The following is an 18,030-nucleotide window of genomic DNA, read 5'->3' on the forward strand; positions in this document are numbered from 1 at the left end:
CTCGTTGATTGTGTTCCAGCTCTTCATTTAGCTCCTCTGACTTTTCTGGCTCTAGTTCCATCAGTTTTGTTTATTCCACATAATACTGATGAAATGCCTCTATTACTTCACTTGACATGGGCTCTAATTCAAAGGGGCTAATTACAATTTTTAATCCTTTCTTAATTTTGCTGGTAACACTGCTCCATTTACGTTTACAGGACTCTGCTCTTCCTTTGGTTACACTGACTTGATATTCTCTTCCTTTATCGGTTGGCACTCGCTCCCTGACACTAACTTCTTCAATACAAGTTTGATCCCTGTCCACTTGCTCACCCTCACCTTCCCTAAGGCCATCTACGGCATTAATTTCCTCAGTATCAGACATATCTAACAACTTAATTGTGTCAATACTGAGACACTGAAAGAGCAATTAAATTACCACTCTTAATACTAGCTAATTGTGGGTAATTTTCACTTAGGCTACTCAATTCAGTGCACATACATACTATTATATTTTCTTGCCTGTGACCATGGGTTCTACAAAATGGTGGCGAGGCACAGTGGGTAGAAGGGAGTGGTTGTCGTCAAGGGTAGAGCTGACCCCGGGGCCTCACAGAGGTCAACCTTTAGGCTTACGTCAGCGTCCCCTCGTCCTGTGACTCACTCTTGCTACGGTTTCACATGGAGCCAATTTCTTGCTTGTAGGCCGAGTTCTTACTGTAGCCGCACCGGCTGGGCATCAATTGGCTCTCAGGTGATCTGTTTTACTGATCACACCCATCATCGTAGGGTCGAGGAAAGGCAGTTCTCTCTCTGACGTTTATTGATGAGGTAGGCATGACCGTAAGAACTGCGAACAAGTTCTCGGTCTCAATTTCTTACAAAATAACATTATACACTGATATTAAACACTTTCAACATATTACAATATTCATTAACAATATATACATGCAATTGACTTGGCACTATGACAATCAGTTTTTACTACAAAATTAAAGTATTTACCTCGGTCACCATCCTGCCCGTCTTTGAGCGCGACTTGGCCGTGAGTAGTTGGGAAATTGCCATGGGGGTCGCCCCCCTAAAAAGGCTTGCCACTGAGGTCCCCATTGCATGGGGACCTCAGTGGCAAGCCTTTTTAGGGGGGCTCGACCCCCATGGCAATTACCCGGAGTGGCAATCCATTTCAGGATGGAGACCCTGACTGTAAATAGAGTGTTGGGGGATGGGAGAGGGAGGGAGGGGGGGGAGGGAGGGGGGGGGAGGGGGGGGAGGGGGATCCCACCCCCACCCCAGGAGCGACTCTGATGGCATGCCATATTGTGAGTGTGGGGCTGATCAAGTTGCAATGGGGAAACCTGACAGCAATTTTCCGTAGACTTCAGTGGCAGTCCATGTCAGGATGGAGACCCAGGCTTGGGAAAGGGAGGATGGCGATTCACGACGGCAACACCAAGGGGTGGGGGGGGGAGGGAGGGGGGAGGGACGGTGACGGCGACACTGACGGAGAGGTGGGGGGCGTGCGTCCTTATCCTTCGGCGACGATGGAATGACTAAATGAATCAATGATGGTGGGTGGAAAATAATTGAGTGAAAGGAGGGGGGAGGGTGTGGACTGGCGGCCAGACGTGGAAGTCGCCACACACACGCGTGGCTAGGGGACTGTGACGGCAATGCCGTGTAGGTCGCCCTTTCACGTCCCCCCCCCACCCCCAACCCACCCACCCAGGGGCGACTCTGACGGCAAGCCATATTGCGATGGTGATCCTGATAGCAATTTTCCATAGATCCATGCTTGGGAAGGGGGGGGTGATTCACGACGGCAAACACCAAGGGGGGGGAGGGAGGGGGGAGGGACGGTGACGGCGACACTGACGGAGAGGTGAGGGGGCGTGCGTCCTTATGCTTCGGCGACGATGGAATGACTAATGAATCAATGATGGTGGGCGGAAAATAATTGAGTGAAAAGGGGGTGGAGGGGGGGAGGAGAGGTGATGGGGGGGGGGGGGGACTGGCGGCCAGACGTGGCAGCCGCCCGCCACACACGCGTGATTAGGGGGACTCTGACGGCGCTTGCCATAGAAGTCGCCCTTTCCCTTTCATTCACGGAATCCTGGAGGGTGGGATGACCGAGTGTTGCCATCACGCGTTCCCTCCGACATCTCAATACATCCCCTATGGTCAAGGTCGTCGCGACTGCCGCACGAGATCCCGTTACCTGTCCATCCTTTTTACCTGGAGAAAGCGTCTGTGACGGCCAGGGCGGAGCGGCGGCCTCTTCCACTTTCACCGACCACCAGCGGCATGGCTGACGTAATACTTATGTCGGATGGCGGTCTTATTACTATCATTATTATTATTATTATTATTAATATTATTATTATTATTATTATTATTATTAGAAAGGTTATGCAGAGTCGATGGAACATTTTATTTTTATTAGGACAAATACAGCTCATTGCTTATTAGGGCAAATACATCTCTTTCATTCAAAACATTTGCGAATTGAAGGCGAAGAGATCATCGTCATCGCTGTCAATGACGGGCGTAGTTTTAATAACTCTAGGAACCAGCTTCTTACGAGGGGCGGCTGGAGCAACGGGGAGTTTTGGTGTGCTGTCGTCCTCTGGCGTGTTAGGGGGAATATTTTTTTTTTTTCTGTTTTCCTGCGACTTCTTCTTCACCTCCTGACCCTCTTTGCCGCCTACTGTCGACTCATCTGACCGTTGCGGCTGTGCTTCGGTCGGAGGTGGCATCAGCGACTCCTGAGGTGGCGGAATCGACTGCGATGTCGGCTGCTGCTGTTGCGACTCCTGTCCTGATGGAGCGTCAGGAGGTGGGCTGGCCGGCAGTGGCGACATGTCGTCATCACTAAAGATCAATTTCTTCTTTGCAGGTTCTGACATTTTCTCCACATTGACATCCTCATGGTCAGCACGGCTTCGCTTACCCCCAGCATCGCCCAGATAGATATCAAAGCGGAAAGAGATGCGTTCTGTAACAGACAAAAAAAAAAAAAAAAAAAAAAAAAAAAAACGATGAGAACAATGGAAAAGTTTTTATTTCCCCTCCCACTCTCCCTCTTCTTATTCATTGGCAAAGAACGTTAATGTAATTTACAATGGTGAAGATGTCAGATGCCCGTGCAAGGTAATGGCGTACTCACCCGCAGTTCTCAAGATGAAATGTTTGTTAGCTTGCTCCATTCTTGGAGATGAGGCTTCGACGTCCGACTGGGTTGAGAGGTGATGGCGAAGTGACGCTTATCCGTCAGCAATTACCCCATATTGACCCCCTTTCCCACCCCCACCCCACCCCCCAATCTACCTTATTACCGCTTTACAGATGTTACGACATCTCGCCCGGCTGCCGGCTGGGCAAAACGTAGGCATGCAATGCGGCATATTACGAAATATTACGTATGCCATACGAGTAATTTTTTTGTCATTATATAGATATTGATGCTTTTTGAAGGTGGCGTGAATAATGCACATTGCACGTTTTAATGTATGCCAACTCAGTAGAAGGCAAAAGAACATGCAATAAATGCCACACACGAGGGAATTCAACCCCTGAAGTCGATAATTTAATGTGCTAATTTTCATATGTGGACAAGTTTGCATAAAATGATGTAAGACAGCGGAATTGTATTTGGGATGCAAGTTATAGCTATCGTAATAGCCTATGGTCTGACTTTGAAAATTAAGATAAACAGTAATCCAGTGGCCCATGGTCTTTGAGTCACTCAATGTATTTAGAATGAAAACGCATGGCTTCACCTGTTTTCTGGCAAGATTTATCAGATCTGTCACATGGCGATGATCGTGACAGCCTAAAAAATAAACTCGATCGCCCAAGATGCCTGCTAGACCGGCCTGTATTTCACGTGCATTCATGACGGCTTATGCGCGGACAATGCAGCGAACGTGACGATAATGATCAATTTCTATGACGCCAGTAGTGTCGGCGAAAAACATTATGACGCGGTTGTGATTACGTCCCTTGGCAAACGACAGATTAATTCTTAGATTTCCTGATTTATCCAGAGGGATGGCATTGTGCACGTCCTCCGTCACAAAGTTAAAGAAACATACTGTCCGACCTTTATTGAATGCATCAAATGTTAGGGAATTACGCGTGTCCAATCCTAGTGACTCAAGGGTCGTGTAAAACAATTTTGACGCGTGATGCGGGAAAGAGCTGCGAACGTTATAAATGGTCGCCCCGTTCACGGTGATATGTACATGTGACAGATCGGCGTGTTGAAAATATAAACCATTCTTATCAATTACGCCTTGTAAGCTGTCCATATCAACTATTGCCATGGTCAAATTTTGAGGTATGATTTGCGCGAAAGGTAATTCGGCAATCAAAGACGTTTGATTGGCGGCTAACACATACGTTTTATTGAGCGTTCTATTAAAAGTGTATTGCATTGGATTTCGAGTCAAGGAGTTATTTAACGATTCTAAGGCGGGCGGATGTGGCGTGACGCGGTCAACCCATAACTTAGCCATCTCGAGCTTAAATTTGAAACTGCTGGCATCTTGGTGTGAATTAAGAATCCATGTTTTGTTAGCCAATTCTAATCGAATTCTCACATCAACAGAGTCAAGCAGATAAGCGTCCAGACTTGATATATCCGAAAACAAAGGCGCAGTCATCGAAATGCCGTGCGTTTTACAATCTTTCATCATTTGTTTCTCGTCTTTATTCCCTCCCGTGAAATAGTCTTCATCAAATTTATTGATTATGCCTTTTGATCCATCATAATCGCGATGGTAGAAGGCGACGCGACCGATAGAGTCAATTTTATCCTGAGGGATTGTTGTAATCATTTTAATGAAGGCGTGATAGTTGAACAAAGAGGATGACTCCACAAGCTGTTCGTTAAAATAACAAGCGCATGACTTAAACATCGTATTATTCAAACCATTACTAAAAACGACGTGATCGCCATCGTCTAGTGGCGCGCCGTCTGCCTTCGTCGCGCTAACTCGCAATTCTAGAGACAGCGTTGATAGATCCAAAAATTGCCCTGGAATACCAGGCAGTCTAAATTCAATGTAAGGATCGTTGATCCCCGCATGATTATTAGCATTTGCATCTAAATTAACGGGTAATACGTCCAACTTTCCCCTCGCAGCGACTGACGATTCGATGGTATGCAAGCGATTCACCCGCGGAAAGTTCTCACTCACGGCCGTCAGATAATTGCTCAGGGGGGTGGAGGTCGCTCCACCCTGCACATCCGGACCGTAATGAGTCATCTTTGCGACTAAGCTAAATATTGAAGATATCTGCTTTATAGCAAGTCTTTCTTTTCAGTTGCCTGGTTGGTGGTTTTCTCTTTTTTTTTTTTTTCCGACTCCAACTTTCCTCTTTTTCATTACTCGTCCACCTCGAACTATCCTTTCCCCCACACCCTTCACGGCTGCAACACCTCTATTTCTTAATGATTCGCGAAGTCGCTTCCCTTCTAAAACATCTGTTAATAAACCTTTTCCCATTTGGAGCGCTTCGGGTGCTACAGTGCGCATGAGAAAGGGAATTGCTCTTTTAGCAAAGCCACTCAAAACGGAAAATAGACCGCCACCTCTTCTTGAATGGGGTGGAATAAAAACCCGGATGTCGTCTAAGCCTCCACCTTTGCTTTGCGTAAAAAGCAAGTCGTATTCCGCTCGAGTGGGAGGTGTGAACGCTCTCGTCATGATGGTTGTCACGTCATGAATAAGACGTCGAGCATAATCACCGGCTATTTATTTCTGTCTGATATGCTGCTCCCGCCATGATCAAAATAAATAATAACGGTCACCCCAATTAAGGAATACATTTATACTCGATTTGTCAAACACACATCAACTTTATTTTAAAATTTACATGATATAGTTATTCAGACTTCCTCACCAGAATAGTTTCAACTCCAAAAGGTTGAAGTCGCTGCGCCAGCCCTTCCACCATAGGCAGGTAATTATTCTTCCACTCATCCTGGCAGCGACCTCTACATCCCAGTCCTTCCGGGATAATAATTTGCTCTACTTCAGCGTTCGCCATGGCTAGCAGGGCAATCTTTTTCAGGCAATTCTGGAAGTGTTGACGTCGATTCACGCTTGTATCCATCTTGAGTCCTTCCACGTAAGGCAAATCCTTCGACGTCGCGATTGCCTGTCGCGCCTTCTCGTTTCCCTCGACGGCCTCGCCCCAACCATACTGAGTCACGCAGGCCACCAGGTGAGGGAGATTTACGCTTCCTGTGGGAGGCGCGTGGATAATGATACGTCCTGGGTCATCTCTCGTGTCTGCCGTGGCCCGATGAAGCGAGTAGAGTCTCTTTCTAGCTGCATGTGTATTCTCGTATGGGTAAATCGTTTTGAGATCCCGCGCAATCCCACTCGGTTCGGTGGAGACGGCATTTACTGAATAAATGATATAACAGCGGCGGTCGCGGAAGATGCCATCGGTCAGCTTGCCCTCGACCACCTTCATCTTGACGAGTAATTGGAGGGCTGATCCGCACGTTGAACCCTCTGTGAGGGGAGTGAGGGGGAAATGTGACATCGCAGACCTTTATTCGCACGTATTGGTCGATATTACACCTTCTGCGTAGTAGAATTTATTCATTCAAATTGACGCAGGTGTTATTTTTTTTTTCCTTTGTTGGTGGGAAGGGATGGAGGGTGGGGAACGTATTATTTATTAGGGGATGTGGGTTAGGGGGGGGTGAACCTTTTTTTTGACCATAACCCTCATCAATTATCCATCCGTGGGCCTGCACCCCTGACGCGCCTAACACGTGCTCTCATGTATTATTGATGTACTTACTCGTTTACAGAGTAAGATGGGGAGCTTTCTCATTTAATATGCTTCCCAGATGTCACCGACCCCGCCACCTATCAGTTTACTTCGTTGAGTCGTATTTCTGATGGCATCCGCGGGGAGTTGCGCCATGCGAAGTAGCAGTGATAATAATGGACGCTTATCGGGTGAAAGTCTTTTCGCGGCCCCCTTTTCGTGACCGAGTACTCGTATGAGATCAAACACGCTTATGCCAGAAAATGGTGGAAGTAAGTTACCGCGCTCATCCCATGAAATCCCAGGTTTGCCCTCCAATAATTTCAAGAGAGATAAACCATATTCTCTAAAGGAAGGAGGAACGGCAACTCGAATCAAATCATCCAAGGGTGGATTGACAGGTGCGCGTGGTGGTGGCGTCACGCTGGCGGCGTCGGGGAGGGCGGCGGCCGGTAGCGGAAGTGAAGTTTTTTTTTTTTCTTGACTTGTTTTGACGTGAATCGGTGCTGAGTTGCGCTGTCGGTCGGTTTAAACTTACACCTCTCGGCAACTGAGACGGGAACTAAACAATATTCTTTCATCTCTGTAGTAAACTTGTTATTGCCGACACGGCTATCGGGAGTAACGCGGCCAATATGTTACCACCTCGTTTGGAGATTAGAATCGCTTTCTTCTTGTACACGGGCGTCTTCTTCAAGGCTACAGTGCGAATATCACTCTTGAATTTTTTCAGGCGGTTAATGATGGTATCGTCGTCCGTCAGGCGTCTCTTCAAAAAGTTGGCGAATATTTCCGAGATGCAATTGACTTCGCGCTTATTCAAACTTTGCAAGACCTGCTTCCGCAATTTAGGGGTGACGTGCGAGAGGAGAAAAACCAAATCCTTGTACTTCAATATCAATGGTTTTTCCTCATCCATATCTTATACTAAGTCGTCCGCATCTATCCAGCTGTCAAATTTATCTGGGTACCCACGCCAGTGGACGAAGTACTTTCTCTTACCTCGCTCGACCTTCGATCGTAATATATCGACCTGGTAATGTGAGGGAAGAGAGGACTTGATTAATTCTTCCCTGTAGAAAGCGCCGGTCACATCCTCCCCCGCCAAATCCCTTATGAAATAAATAGGGATTTTATGTGAGTAATCCACACGACTTATCTTAAAAAGCTCCTCGGTATTGTTGACGGTATAACCCTTATTGAATTTAAATTGCGTTCGGGAAGCACGTTGCAAGCGTACAATGTCTCCCACGTCTAATTTATGACTGACAACTTTCTTTCCCCTTGGCCGATTTAAATACATTCGTTTAAATTGCTTCCTGACTTGTGACAGCTCGCGGAGGTGGTGAACCTGAGCCGGCGTTTGGTTGCCGCCCAAACCGCGGTGTGGGGTGTGATTGTACGTATTTATTAGGGTGGGCAAGACGTTAATATACGTCAGTGTGTTGTTCTGCGTGAGATATTTATATATTTTTGTCTTTATGGTTCGGATGACCCTTTCTGCCAAACTCGCCTTTGTTTCACGCGAGTAATTGGAATACAAGGTAATACCTTTCAAAGTTAGATATTTTTTCACTGCTTGATTATAAAATTCGGATCCCTGATCGGTAAAAAGACGCGACACGCCTGTAAAACTCCCCGACTCTAGAACTTTTTTCAGCGCTTGCAGGCTACTGTGTCCGGATTTACTTGTCAGCGTTGCCACTTTCAAGTATCTGCTGAAAACGTCCAGGCAAAACATGATGTATCGGACGCCGCCATTGTGTCTGTGCAGCCTCGCAAAATCAGCCAAATCGCAAGTTAAAATGACGGACGGTTTAGGAGCGAGAATTTTTCGTCGCGGAAAACGTTTCAGTGTCGGCTTGTGAAGCGTATAAGTGCGGTTGCCCTGCAGAAATGCCCTCACATCGCGGAGTGTTAGATTCTTATCCCTTTTCTTCCCCTCTCTGTAGAGTGCTTGCACACCTCCTAAAGCCGCAGGATTCGTCATATCCCGGTAAAGTTCGTCCAAAACGGCATTCATAGCAGATAGACTTTCTCACAGGGTGGCTCATCCACAATATTCGTGCGCAGTTGAATTTCTTCGGGTGCGTTCGGGGATAAATCACACAACAAATAACCGTGATCTCGTCTAAGCACGACATTTTTATAAATTTCCACAAAGTGTTTGGCGCGCTCCCTTCCATAAAGTTGCCTGCCCAGACATTCAATTTGATATATATCTCTGTTTTTCATAAGAATGTAATGTGAGGCATTTAAAGTTATCGTTCTAGCATACTTTCCGGGGAAAAAGACATTCTGTGCTATCATTATAACTGACAAATTTTTATGTCTCCCTTTGGTGAAAGCCTCTGCTATCGTTTGAGAATTGCCAGCCGTGAGGAAATTGTCATCTAATATCAGGAGTGTGTGCGTTTGCGGGTCGGCGTATGGACTGTTATCATCCATCACGGGATCAATAATTTTCTCATGCACTTCGACCTTATCTTGAAAAGGGGAATTCTGCTGCAGCGAATGCGATGAGACGCCACAAATGATAATTCTGTTAAATCCATGCTGATATTTCTCTATAATTTTATTGCAGAGGTGTGTTTTGCCGGAATTTGTATAACCTGCAATAATTATGCGTGCAGGATATCTGAAGAGATTCAGCATCTCTTCGCTAAATGTCTTGTCCATGTTAAGTTCAGAGGGTTACTAAAAGACGCTACGATATGTTTACAGTATTTATTACTTAACCTTTATTTACATGGTCATGTAGGTAACAGCATAACTAACCTCCTAGCTGCATCCTCATCCCTGCCTTCTAATTATGACGTGGATCTCCCCCGACCCACACCTCTTCCTCAACCTCCCCCCCCCTCCCCCCTCTCCTTAACCTAAGTACAAATGTTCTTACATTACCTCCTCCTCCTCATCCTCCTTATCCCACGTGGACAGTACAAATGTCCTTACAGTACATGAACAATCTCCTCATTCCTCTCCTTAACTCCATACTCAAAACAAATGTTCTTACATTACATGAATGGCAGCTGCTGGCGGCCGCGGTCTCTCTCCACCCCTTAATTATGACGTGAATAATGTCATGGAAGGCCACTCCCGATCACGACACAACCCATCCTCCACCTCCCCCTCTTCCTTAGCCTACGTGGTCAGAGCAAATGTTTTTTTACATTACATGAAGGGCGTCTGCTAGCAGCTGCGTCCTCTCTTTCTCTACCCCTTAATCATGATGTGAATAATGCCGCGGAAAGTCTCTCCCGATCACGCCACAGACCACTCATTACCCCATCCTCCCCCTCTTCCTCCCCCTCTTCCTCCTCCTCCTCCTCCTCCTCCTCCTCCTCCTCTTCCTCATCCACATCCACCTCCCCCACATCCACCGCCACCTCCTCTTCCATCTCATTCTCCACATCTCTTTCCCGCGGATCATTGTCGGGGTGATAATACGCCCTTGAGGTATAGCCATCGACGTGAAAGCGCTTGTCGTCAAAATGTGACAACGTTCGCTTTCGCATACGAGTGGTACAAATTTGTCCTTTCACATTCCTGATATTATAGCAATCCACCATCCCACATGCGACATTATTAAGTGTTTCCCTATACTGCTGATGCAATATATTTTGCTGAAGGTGAGTTGGAATGCCTTTACCTCGAGATACTTGCTTGTCATCTTCCAACAGCAGCGAATACATCTTTGGCTTTAATATAATCGCCTCTTTGATGAGCGTGGATCCGGTTTCAGATTTCAACAAGCCTAGTTGACCCTTCCGCTCCCCATTAAAACACGGGTGATCTGAAGCAAAGTTACTGGTGTCGAGAAAATTTGCCATGGGTCCATGTTTCAGTTCATCATTTAAGTTTGTAGGTATGTGCAGACTGAAAATGAAACTGTCAGTATCTTCATAAGCTAATTTAGCTCTCTCCCCATAATTAGCTTTGATGACACGATACCAAAAGTTGTACATGTACTTCTTTGCCACTTCTAAAATATGGTATCCCAAGTAATTTGGCTGCCTGATTTTAATCGTGTTCTTACTGTTGACACATATGACTCGGTCCTCGCCTAATTGGTGGACCCTTTTAAAGGATGGATTTCTTGCATACTTCAGGAAAGACTTTCTTTTTGTCACTAATTTCTGCTGGAGGCCATACTTCACTTCAGATAACATGGATCTACCATAAACTGCGTTTGACATCAGTTTGCAAATGCGATTTTTAATGGCGCACGTCTCATTTTTACGCTGAGCGACGTTCCTTTCTATGAAAGGTTTCAGGTATGGAGCCTGTCTGAACCTATATATAGCATGAACACATTGTATTTCCAGTCCAAGTGAGAGTAAAAGTTGCAGCAATTCCAGACTGATGAGATGATCTTTCAGTCCCTTATGACTGGCCACGAGTTTACGATTTTTCCTCCCCAGCTTACGACCCTCAGCTTCTAACAGTCTTTTACTGTACGGCGAGATGTCATCTTCTGTAATAGTCATGTGTGCGAGGCACAGAGGGAACTCGTCCGTGATCCGAGCTACGTCGGGGGAAACGTCACAGCTGTCTAAATGCAGCCAGTAACCGACGTCGCCATCTGTCGCATGATTCTGGATGCCAACTTCAAAAAAATCATCCATCTCTGACTGAGAAAGCTTTTTGATGTCACCCATAGGCAGGGGGGAACACATAACGCTTGCATATAATGAATTATAGTCCAGATAGAACACATAGGTGCCGGGTCCACCGTCGGGTTCGTGGTTTGACTGCAGGTGTGGCCTGACGCAAGTTACAAAGCCTCCTCGTACATTTCTTTTGATCAGGTGATACATGTTAGGGTCGTAAGGTGGATCAAGTTGAACGCCTGTCGACTTTAAAAAAGCGTCATAAGCATAAGAAGACAGTGACACGTAATGTGACACGTCCAGCCCATAAAATTCATGCAGGTATGATCTATATTTGAGATATGTGTCGGCTAATAATCCCACATCAATCTCACAATACAGTCTTATGTAATCGCCTAAAGTGCGGCAGGATGTCATACTCCACACGCTTTGAGCGTGTTCATATTCTCCAGGTGGCAGAGCCTTCCCCTTGAGCGTGTCATAAAATGCCTCACGAGGTGGCAATTGTCGATCTTCTAAGCGGCCAAGGTCGGTGATGTACTCATAACAAAGAAACTGTTTTTGAGTGCAAATTACACGCCTTACATCCTCGGGGAGGTAATTCACCATTTCCTGGGCGTAACGCGTGCTATAGCCCGCCTGCACGTGACTCTGAGCGAGATGACCGAGGCCAGCATTCATAATGGAAAGCGTGTCCTGAAACTGCAATTCCTTAATCCTTACTTTCAATAAATGCGATTCTGACTTGGCAAGGATGTCCACGTGCGACTCTGGCAAGTGAAGGTCTTTTATGATTAAGGAGACGTCAAAGCTCATATTATGTGCCAGAGTGATGAGATATTTCCTCATGTCACGACACTGGAGGTTGCATCGCGCGCACAAAGCCCCCTTGTAATTATTTTGTGGTAATGAGTGGTCGTGATGTTTATGAGGTGGGGTTTTCACATTAAAGGGTTGATGGCAGAGCTCGCAGTGACGCTGACGTTTGAAGTGGGCTTCATCCTCCGCAGACATGCTAATTGGATAGCTAACTACACTTTCCTTGATGATTCCCCAAGCATTGGATAGGCTATCAATGAAATTATTCACGGGATCTTCACCGAAATAACTTCTCTTTTCCACGACATCTCCATGCCTATTGATGATGAGATACGAGTATCCAATTGGGTCATGTTCAGCTATCACACTCCTATTCTCCTTAGGTTTTATCATAGTTTCAAAATCAAAAAATGCTAAGTATGCAGGCTGATAGGTGTAGGCAAAATTTTTAAATTTTACTTTTTCACCGTCACCTGGAAAGAGAAGAGTTTGAGTGAAGTCGCAGTGACACTCGTGATCGCTCAAACTGACAGACTTGGGAACTGAGCTGAAACATACTTTGCAAAACTGATGACCCTCTGGGGTGGGACTGCTTCTCGTCAATTTCCGGTGCAGCTTCTCCACGTCTTTAATGAGCGTCATATGTTTTCCACCTAGTAAAAGGAGTGAGACTACAGTTTTATACTTCCGCGAGCCTTTTCTTGATAATGTTAAATAGTATATCTCACCGCTTTTTGTCAGTGTATAAACGTCCAGAGACAGACAATTTAACCTTTCTAACTGACTCAAGTTCTCCCAAGTCACTGGACTGCCTACTTTTCCGCGCGTGACGTATTTCTCTCCGCCATGCCGTCTCCGTAATATTTTTGGAATTCTTTTCCAAGGTACACCTCGAGCATGAAGTCTGAAAGCTGCCAAACACTGAATAACACAGGATGAATGTCGGCCATCAGGATTGAAAATTTCATTCCCTCCTCGCACGCCTCTAGGATAAGCAACATAATCTCCTATGCCACTACATGCGACATGCAAGCAATAGTTGATGAAAAAATTCTGTACTCTTGAAATGATAAAACCAGATCCTTCAGTCTCGCTGGTAAGGCTTTCCAGCCGACTGTTCAGCTGATGGATCCATAAATCAACAAGGTCAGGCACATCTTGATAGGTGATCAGTCGTGCTCTAAAAGCAATATGAATGACTCGATGTTCATCCTCGCCTAAGGTAGAGAATTTCACTAGTAACAGAGAAATGTGTGAAAATATTTTCAGGGTGGGGGGGAATGGCGAGCCGTGTGACGTGAAATATGATCTAATTTCCCGTATAAAGAACTCCCTGTATTCGGTAAGTAGACCGAGTGGATCTCTGCTTACATGATCAGGTATGTCATATTGATGTCTGGTGAAGCTCCTCATAAAATTTTCCCTCGAGTCAATTAACCGCGGCTCTTCCGGCATCCCGCGCTCGTCAAGGTCTGCATCCGCCGACTCTCCTGCCATGCTGCGCTCATCGTGGTCCGCCTCCGCTTGTGGCGTGTCTGGGAAGAAAAAATAGAAGTAGCAGCGACAGTTTATTATTATTATTATTATTATTATTATTATTATTATTATTATTGAATTGATATTTACCTTGTGTAGGTAGTGAAGGACTTGAAGTCTCGGAAGAATTGAATACGTTCCCCGATAATCCACTCGGTCCCGGCCGTGGCGAGTCTTAAAAAAAAGAATATTAGTAGTGGCGGTGGCACCGTATTTATTGCTTTATTATTTGTAGTATTTTTTTTTTTTCTCACCTCTTCCCCCGCCTCCGCGTGGGATGTCGCCTTGTGACGTCCGCCGACGTGGGCCTTCTACGCCGGCGTTCTGCTCAACCTCAATCGAGTGTGAGCCTGTACAGGAAGATGTGCTCAGAGCTCAAACTTGTAAAGATTGACAGTCATTTCATCTTTATTATTATACATTCCCGCCAAAATAAGTAATAATGCTTACCAGAAGAAGCAGGATTGCCAACTTCGCAGGTGTGTTCTGGCGGTGGATGTGGAAACAGAAGTCCACACCGCTCGCATAAATCACACTGGTCTTCCACACATGAGGGGCAGGATGGATTAGTGCGCCATCTCCCACACACTTCACATAAAATCCGCGCCTCTGCTGTTCCACAGTGAACACCCATTTTCTTTTCTTTTTTTTTCTATAACATTGTCAACACTTTGTCCCGGCCGCCATGCCGCGCGGGGAAACACTGAAGCTTCCCGCGCAGATGGTCGCGAGGCGCGTGCCTTGACTCGGAAGTAGGCAACACCTGCCTGTTTCATTATCCTCCACTCCACCCATTATCCCACCTTGATCGATTCTCTTCAAAATTTTACGTCCGAGACGCAAAGTTAACGTGGTCTTATATGTAACACGCAAGTAACACTGTTTTCCCCATCTTCAAACTGAATAGGTTTGCCTCTTTGATTAGCAATTTTGATGGCCACACTCTCTATAGTTGATGCAGAAAGTGGTTTATACGTAATTGAATTCGCACCTTTACTGGTGCTGTCGCCGGGGAGTGGTATGACGTCTAATATATTAACTAGTTGGTTGCCAAATCGCGAGGGGGAAATGATGTCGGTATAAACGTACATATAATCCGTCCCTGCATCAGCTCGCGGTACGTATTGAGCGAATAATTTTATGGGTGATGAGGAGGAAGCTTCGCTGGCGTCGGAAGATGAAATGCCGTCGCCAGATCTTTGAAAGTAGACGGTGTAGCGAAAATTTGGATTGAAACCCAGAATGTGAGCTATATGCGATGCAAATTTTATACTTATATCACTGTAAATACGATCGTCATTAGGAGGGACAATCGCGTTATTCACAACGACCCGCTCCAAGTCGCGGTCATAATAAATGATATCCGAGTAAGGGAAATAGATCTTAAAGGAGTCATTCAAGATTGCTTGAAGTTCTCTCACTATCTGTCCATTAATTGCCTTAGTTATGGCCGGTATGTTCTTATCGGTAAAATTGGAGATGATATTCCTTTCCGGTAGATAGGTATACATATTATATTCATACATATCAAAGTCTGACTGCTTAACCCGACCATAGAACGATATACTGGAATTTGGATCCCCTTCCGCAATGCAGTAGAAATATTTAGGGAATAAAATATTACACAGGCCGACTTCATAATCCCTGCCGGTGTCTAAATGAATGGGTAAGATTCTGTTTTCAAATTCTGTTGTTGTGTTGTTGGGAAATGACCTACCACCTGCAAGAGAAGATAGGTATACGTATATATCGTCACTATCTCTCAATGACATGTTTTTTAAACCCTGTCAACTAACAGACTGACTTTAAACTTTACCTTTTCATGACATATATACGTCGGCAGACTGGAGATTATGGCGGTACGGCGTGGATAGTCGCGACGACCTTGACCATAGGGGAATGTACTGAGATATCGGAGGGAGCACGTGTCGGCTATAATAATAATAATAATAGTAATAATAATAATAATAATAATAATAATAATAATAATAATAATAATGATAGTAATAAGACCGCCATCCGACATAAGTATTACGTCAGCCATGCCGCTGGCGGTCGGTGAAAGTGGAAGAGGCCGCCGCTCCGCCCTGGCCGTCACAGACGCTTTCTCCAGGTAAAAAGGATGGACAGGTAACGGAACCTCGTGAGGCTGTCGCGACGACCTTGACCATAGGGGATGTATTGAGATGTCGGAGGGAACGCGTGATGGCAACACTCAGTCACCCCACCCTCCAGGATTCCGTGAATGAAAGGGAAAGGGCGACTTCTATGGCATGCGCCGTCAGAGTCCCCCTAATCACGCGTGTGTGGCGGGCGGCTGCCACGTCTGGCCGCCAGTCCCCCCCCCCACCCCCACCTCCCCTCCCCCCTCCACCCCCTTTTCACTCAATTATTTTCCACCCACCATCATTGATTCATTTAGTCATTCCATCGTCGCCGAAGGATAAGGACGCACGCCTCCCCCCACCTCTCCGTCAGTGTCGCCGTCACCGTCCCGCTTCCCCCCCCTTCCCCCTCCCCCCCCCTTGGTGTTTGCCGTCGTGAATCACCCCCCTCTTCCCAAGCATGGGTCTATGGAAAATTGCTATCAGGATCACCATCGCAATATGGCTTGCCGTCAGAGTCGCCCCTGGGTGGGTGGGTTGGGGGTGGGGGGGGACGTGAAAGGGCGACCTACACGGCATTGCCGTCACAGTCCCCTAGCCACGCGTGTGTGTGGCGACTTCCACGTCTGGCCGCCAGTCCACACCCTCCCCCCTCCTTTCACTCAATTATTTTCCACCCACCATCATTGATTCATTTAGTCATTCCATCGTCGCCGAAGGATAAGGACGCACGCCCCCCACCTCTCCGTCAGAGAGAGAGAGAGAGAGAGAGAATGTGCTGTGGCTGTGTCAGCCAATGACCTTGACAGTGGCCAATGACGCAATACACTCTGCTTCTCAGATACAGATCCCATCACACATTTGAGATTTTCCTCATGACAGTGCCAAGAAAAGGGGTCATTGCTCTGTCATGACGATGATGACGTAGGTCATTATCAGGCCGTCACGAATTTTTTGTGCATGCTTCGAAAAATCGTGGAGCTTGACAACTATTCAATCCATCATAGAGCTGTCATGATGATCATAGGTCTGTCGTGTTGCAATCATGACGATCACAGATGCGTTGTAACGCAATCATGACGAAAAAAAAAAAAAAGGTAATGACAACATCACCACACAGCTATGACTTAGTAATTGCGTCATGCCAAACTTCATTGTGCATCACGACAGGGCTAATAATTCTGAGAGTTGTTTGACAGTTCTGAATACTGTGTTACAGCCACAGTTCCCAGCCCCTTTACAGCCACACCTGGACTAGCTTCCCTGAACCACCTCCTACATGGACTCAGTGCAGGGTTCAAATGCGGGTTTACAGGGTCCCTTGTGATTCCTGCACCCTTTTTACAACAGTGGTAACGCCAGGTCACACTAATTGAGGTCGCCAGTCTGTTTTATCCACCTACAGACAAGGGAAATACTCTAACAACAATCAACTTCCACAGCTATGAAAGAATTGACAATCATTAGGAAGAAACAATGATATCATACAATAACACCTCGCTGGACATCAGCCCTCTGTAACAAGTCCTCCCACTGTCCAACAGCATGTTATAGCCTCAAGCCGAGCAGTGTCGTTTACTGCCTCCTGGACAGCAGGCCTTGTCAGGACCTGAAGAGTGAGTAAAGTTCACCACAAAGCTAATTACTCAAGTCCTCTGTGGCTGAACTGCATCAGCCAGCAGTAGCATTAAAGACAAAACAAAGTCACTAACAAGAAACACGAGAAACTACTACAAACGAGTGCCCACGAACATGCAGGAGGGTCATTCACTGCTCACTTTGCACGAGTTCGGCCTGCACACATATGCAGTCCAGGAGTCACTTTCCTGGGTATGGAGTGTGTTATACACAACTACCGTCTCTGGCAGACTATGGAGACTCCTATTCTCTATGAGGAGGCCGGGGCGTATGACCGATAATGACTCATTTATCCCTTTAATCCTATTGTCCGCACCTTTCTTGGATTTTCGCTCTTCCCGACCGGGAGGTCGTCTATTAAGTACGAGTAAACATCACCGGACGAACAATATTCTTGGGATCGCCTTGTGGCAAAAGGCCCTAACAAATCGTATGTCGCCATTCCGTCTGATTACCTATAGTGTAGAACATATGCACAGTGTATAGAACATATGCAATGTTGGCCATGATTTTTCCTAACACCATTGATCATATCTGGTTTCTTC

At 46.2% G+C, this 18,030-nt stretch overlaps 2 protein-coding genes across 5 annotated transcripts in view; one reads left to right on the forward strand and one right to left on the reverse strand.

Annotated features, from left to right (window-relative positions):
* Positions 1-18,030, forward strand: part of LOC135106639 (uncharacterized) — a 168,453-nt gene that overhangs the window by 51,331 nt on the left and 99,092 nt on the right. The gene's annotated exons all lie outside the window — the stretch shown is intronic.
* Positions 1,994-15,730, reverse strand: LOC135111708 (uncharacterized). Of its 3 annotated transcripts, XM_064025343.1 has the most exons (5): positions 14,193-15,730; positions 13,997-14,092; positions 13,833-13,916; positions 13,578-13,741; positions 1,994-2,977 (listed from the first exon to the last, which is right to left on the reverse strand). In XM_064025343.1, the coding sequence occupies exons 1-5, from the start codon at positions 14,374-14,376 to the stop codon at positions 2,861-2,863; spliced, it is 645 nt and encodes a 214-aa protein (XP_063881413.1). In that variant the 5' UTR covers positions 14,377-15,730; the 3' UTR covers positions 1,994-2,860. The 3 variants fall into 3 exon arrangements, with proteins under 3 accessions (XP_063881413.1, XP_063881424.1, XP_063881405.1); XM_064025335.1 differs by lacking the exon at positions 1,994-2,977 and having other exon boundaries at positions 9,666-13,741; positions 14,193-15,723; XM_064025354.1 differs by lacking the exons at positions 13,578-13,741; positions 13,833-13,916; positions 13,997-14,092; positions 14,193-15,730 and adding an exon at positions 3,149-3,277.

This window comes from Scylla paramamosain, chromosome 2 (assembly GCF_035594125.1).
Source record: "Scylla paramamosain isolate STU-SP2022 chromosome 2, ASM3559412v1, whole genome shotgun sequence".
Taxonomy (NCBI): domain Eukaryota; kingdom Metazoa; phylum Arthropoda; class Malacostraca; order Decapoda; family Portunidae; genus Scylla; species Scylla paramamosain.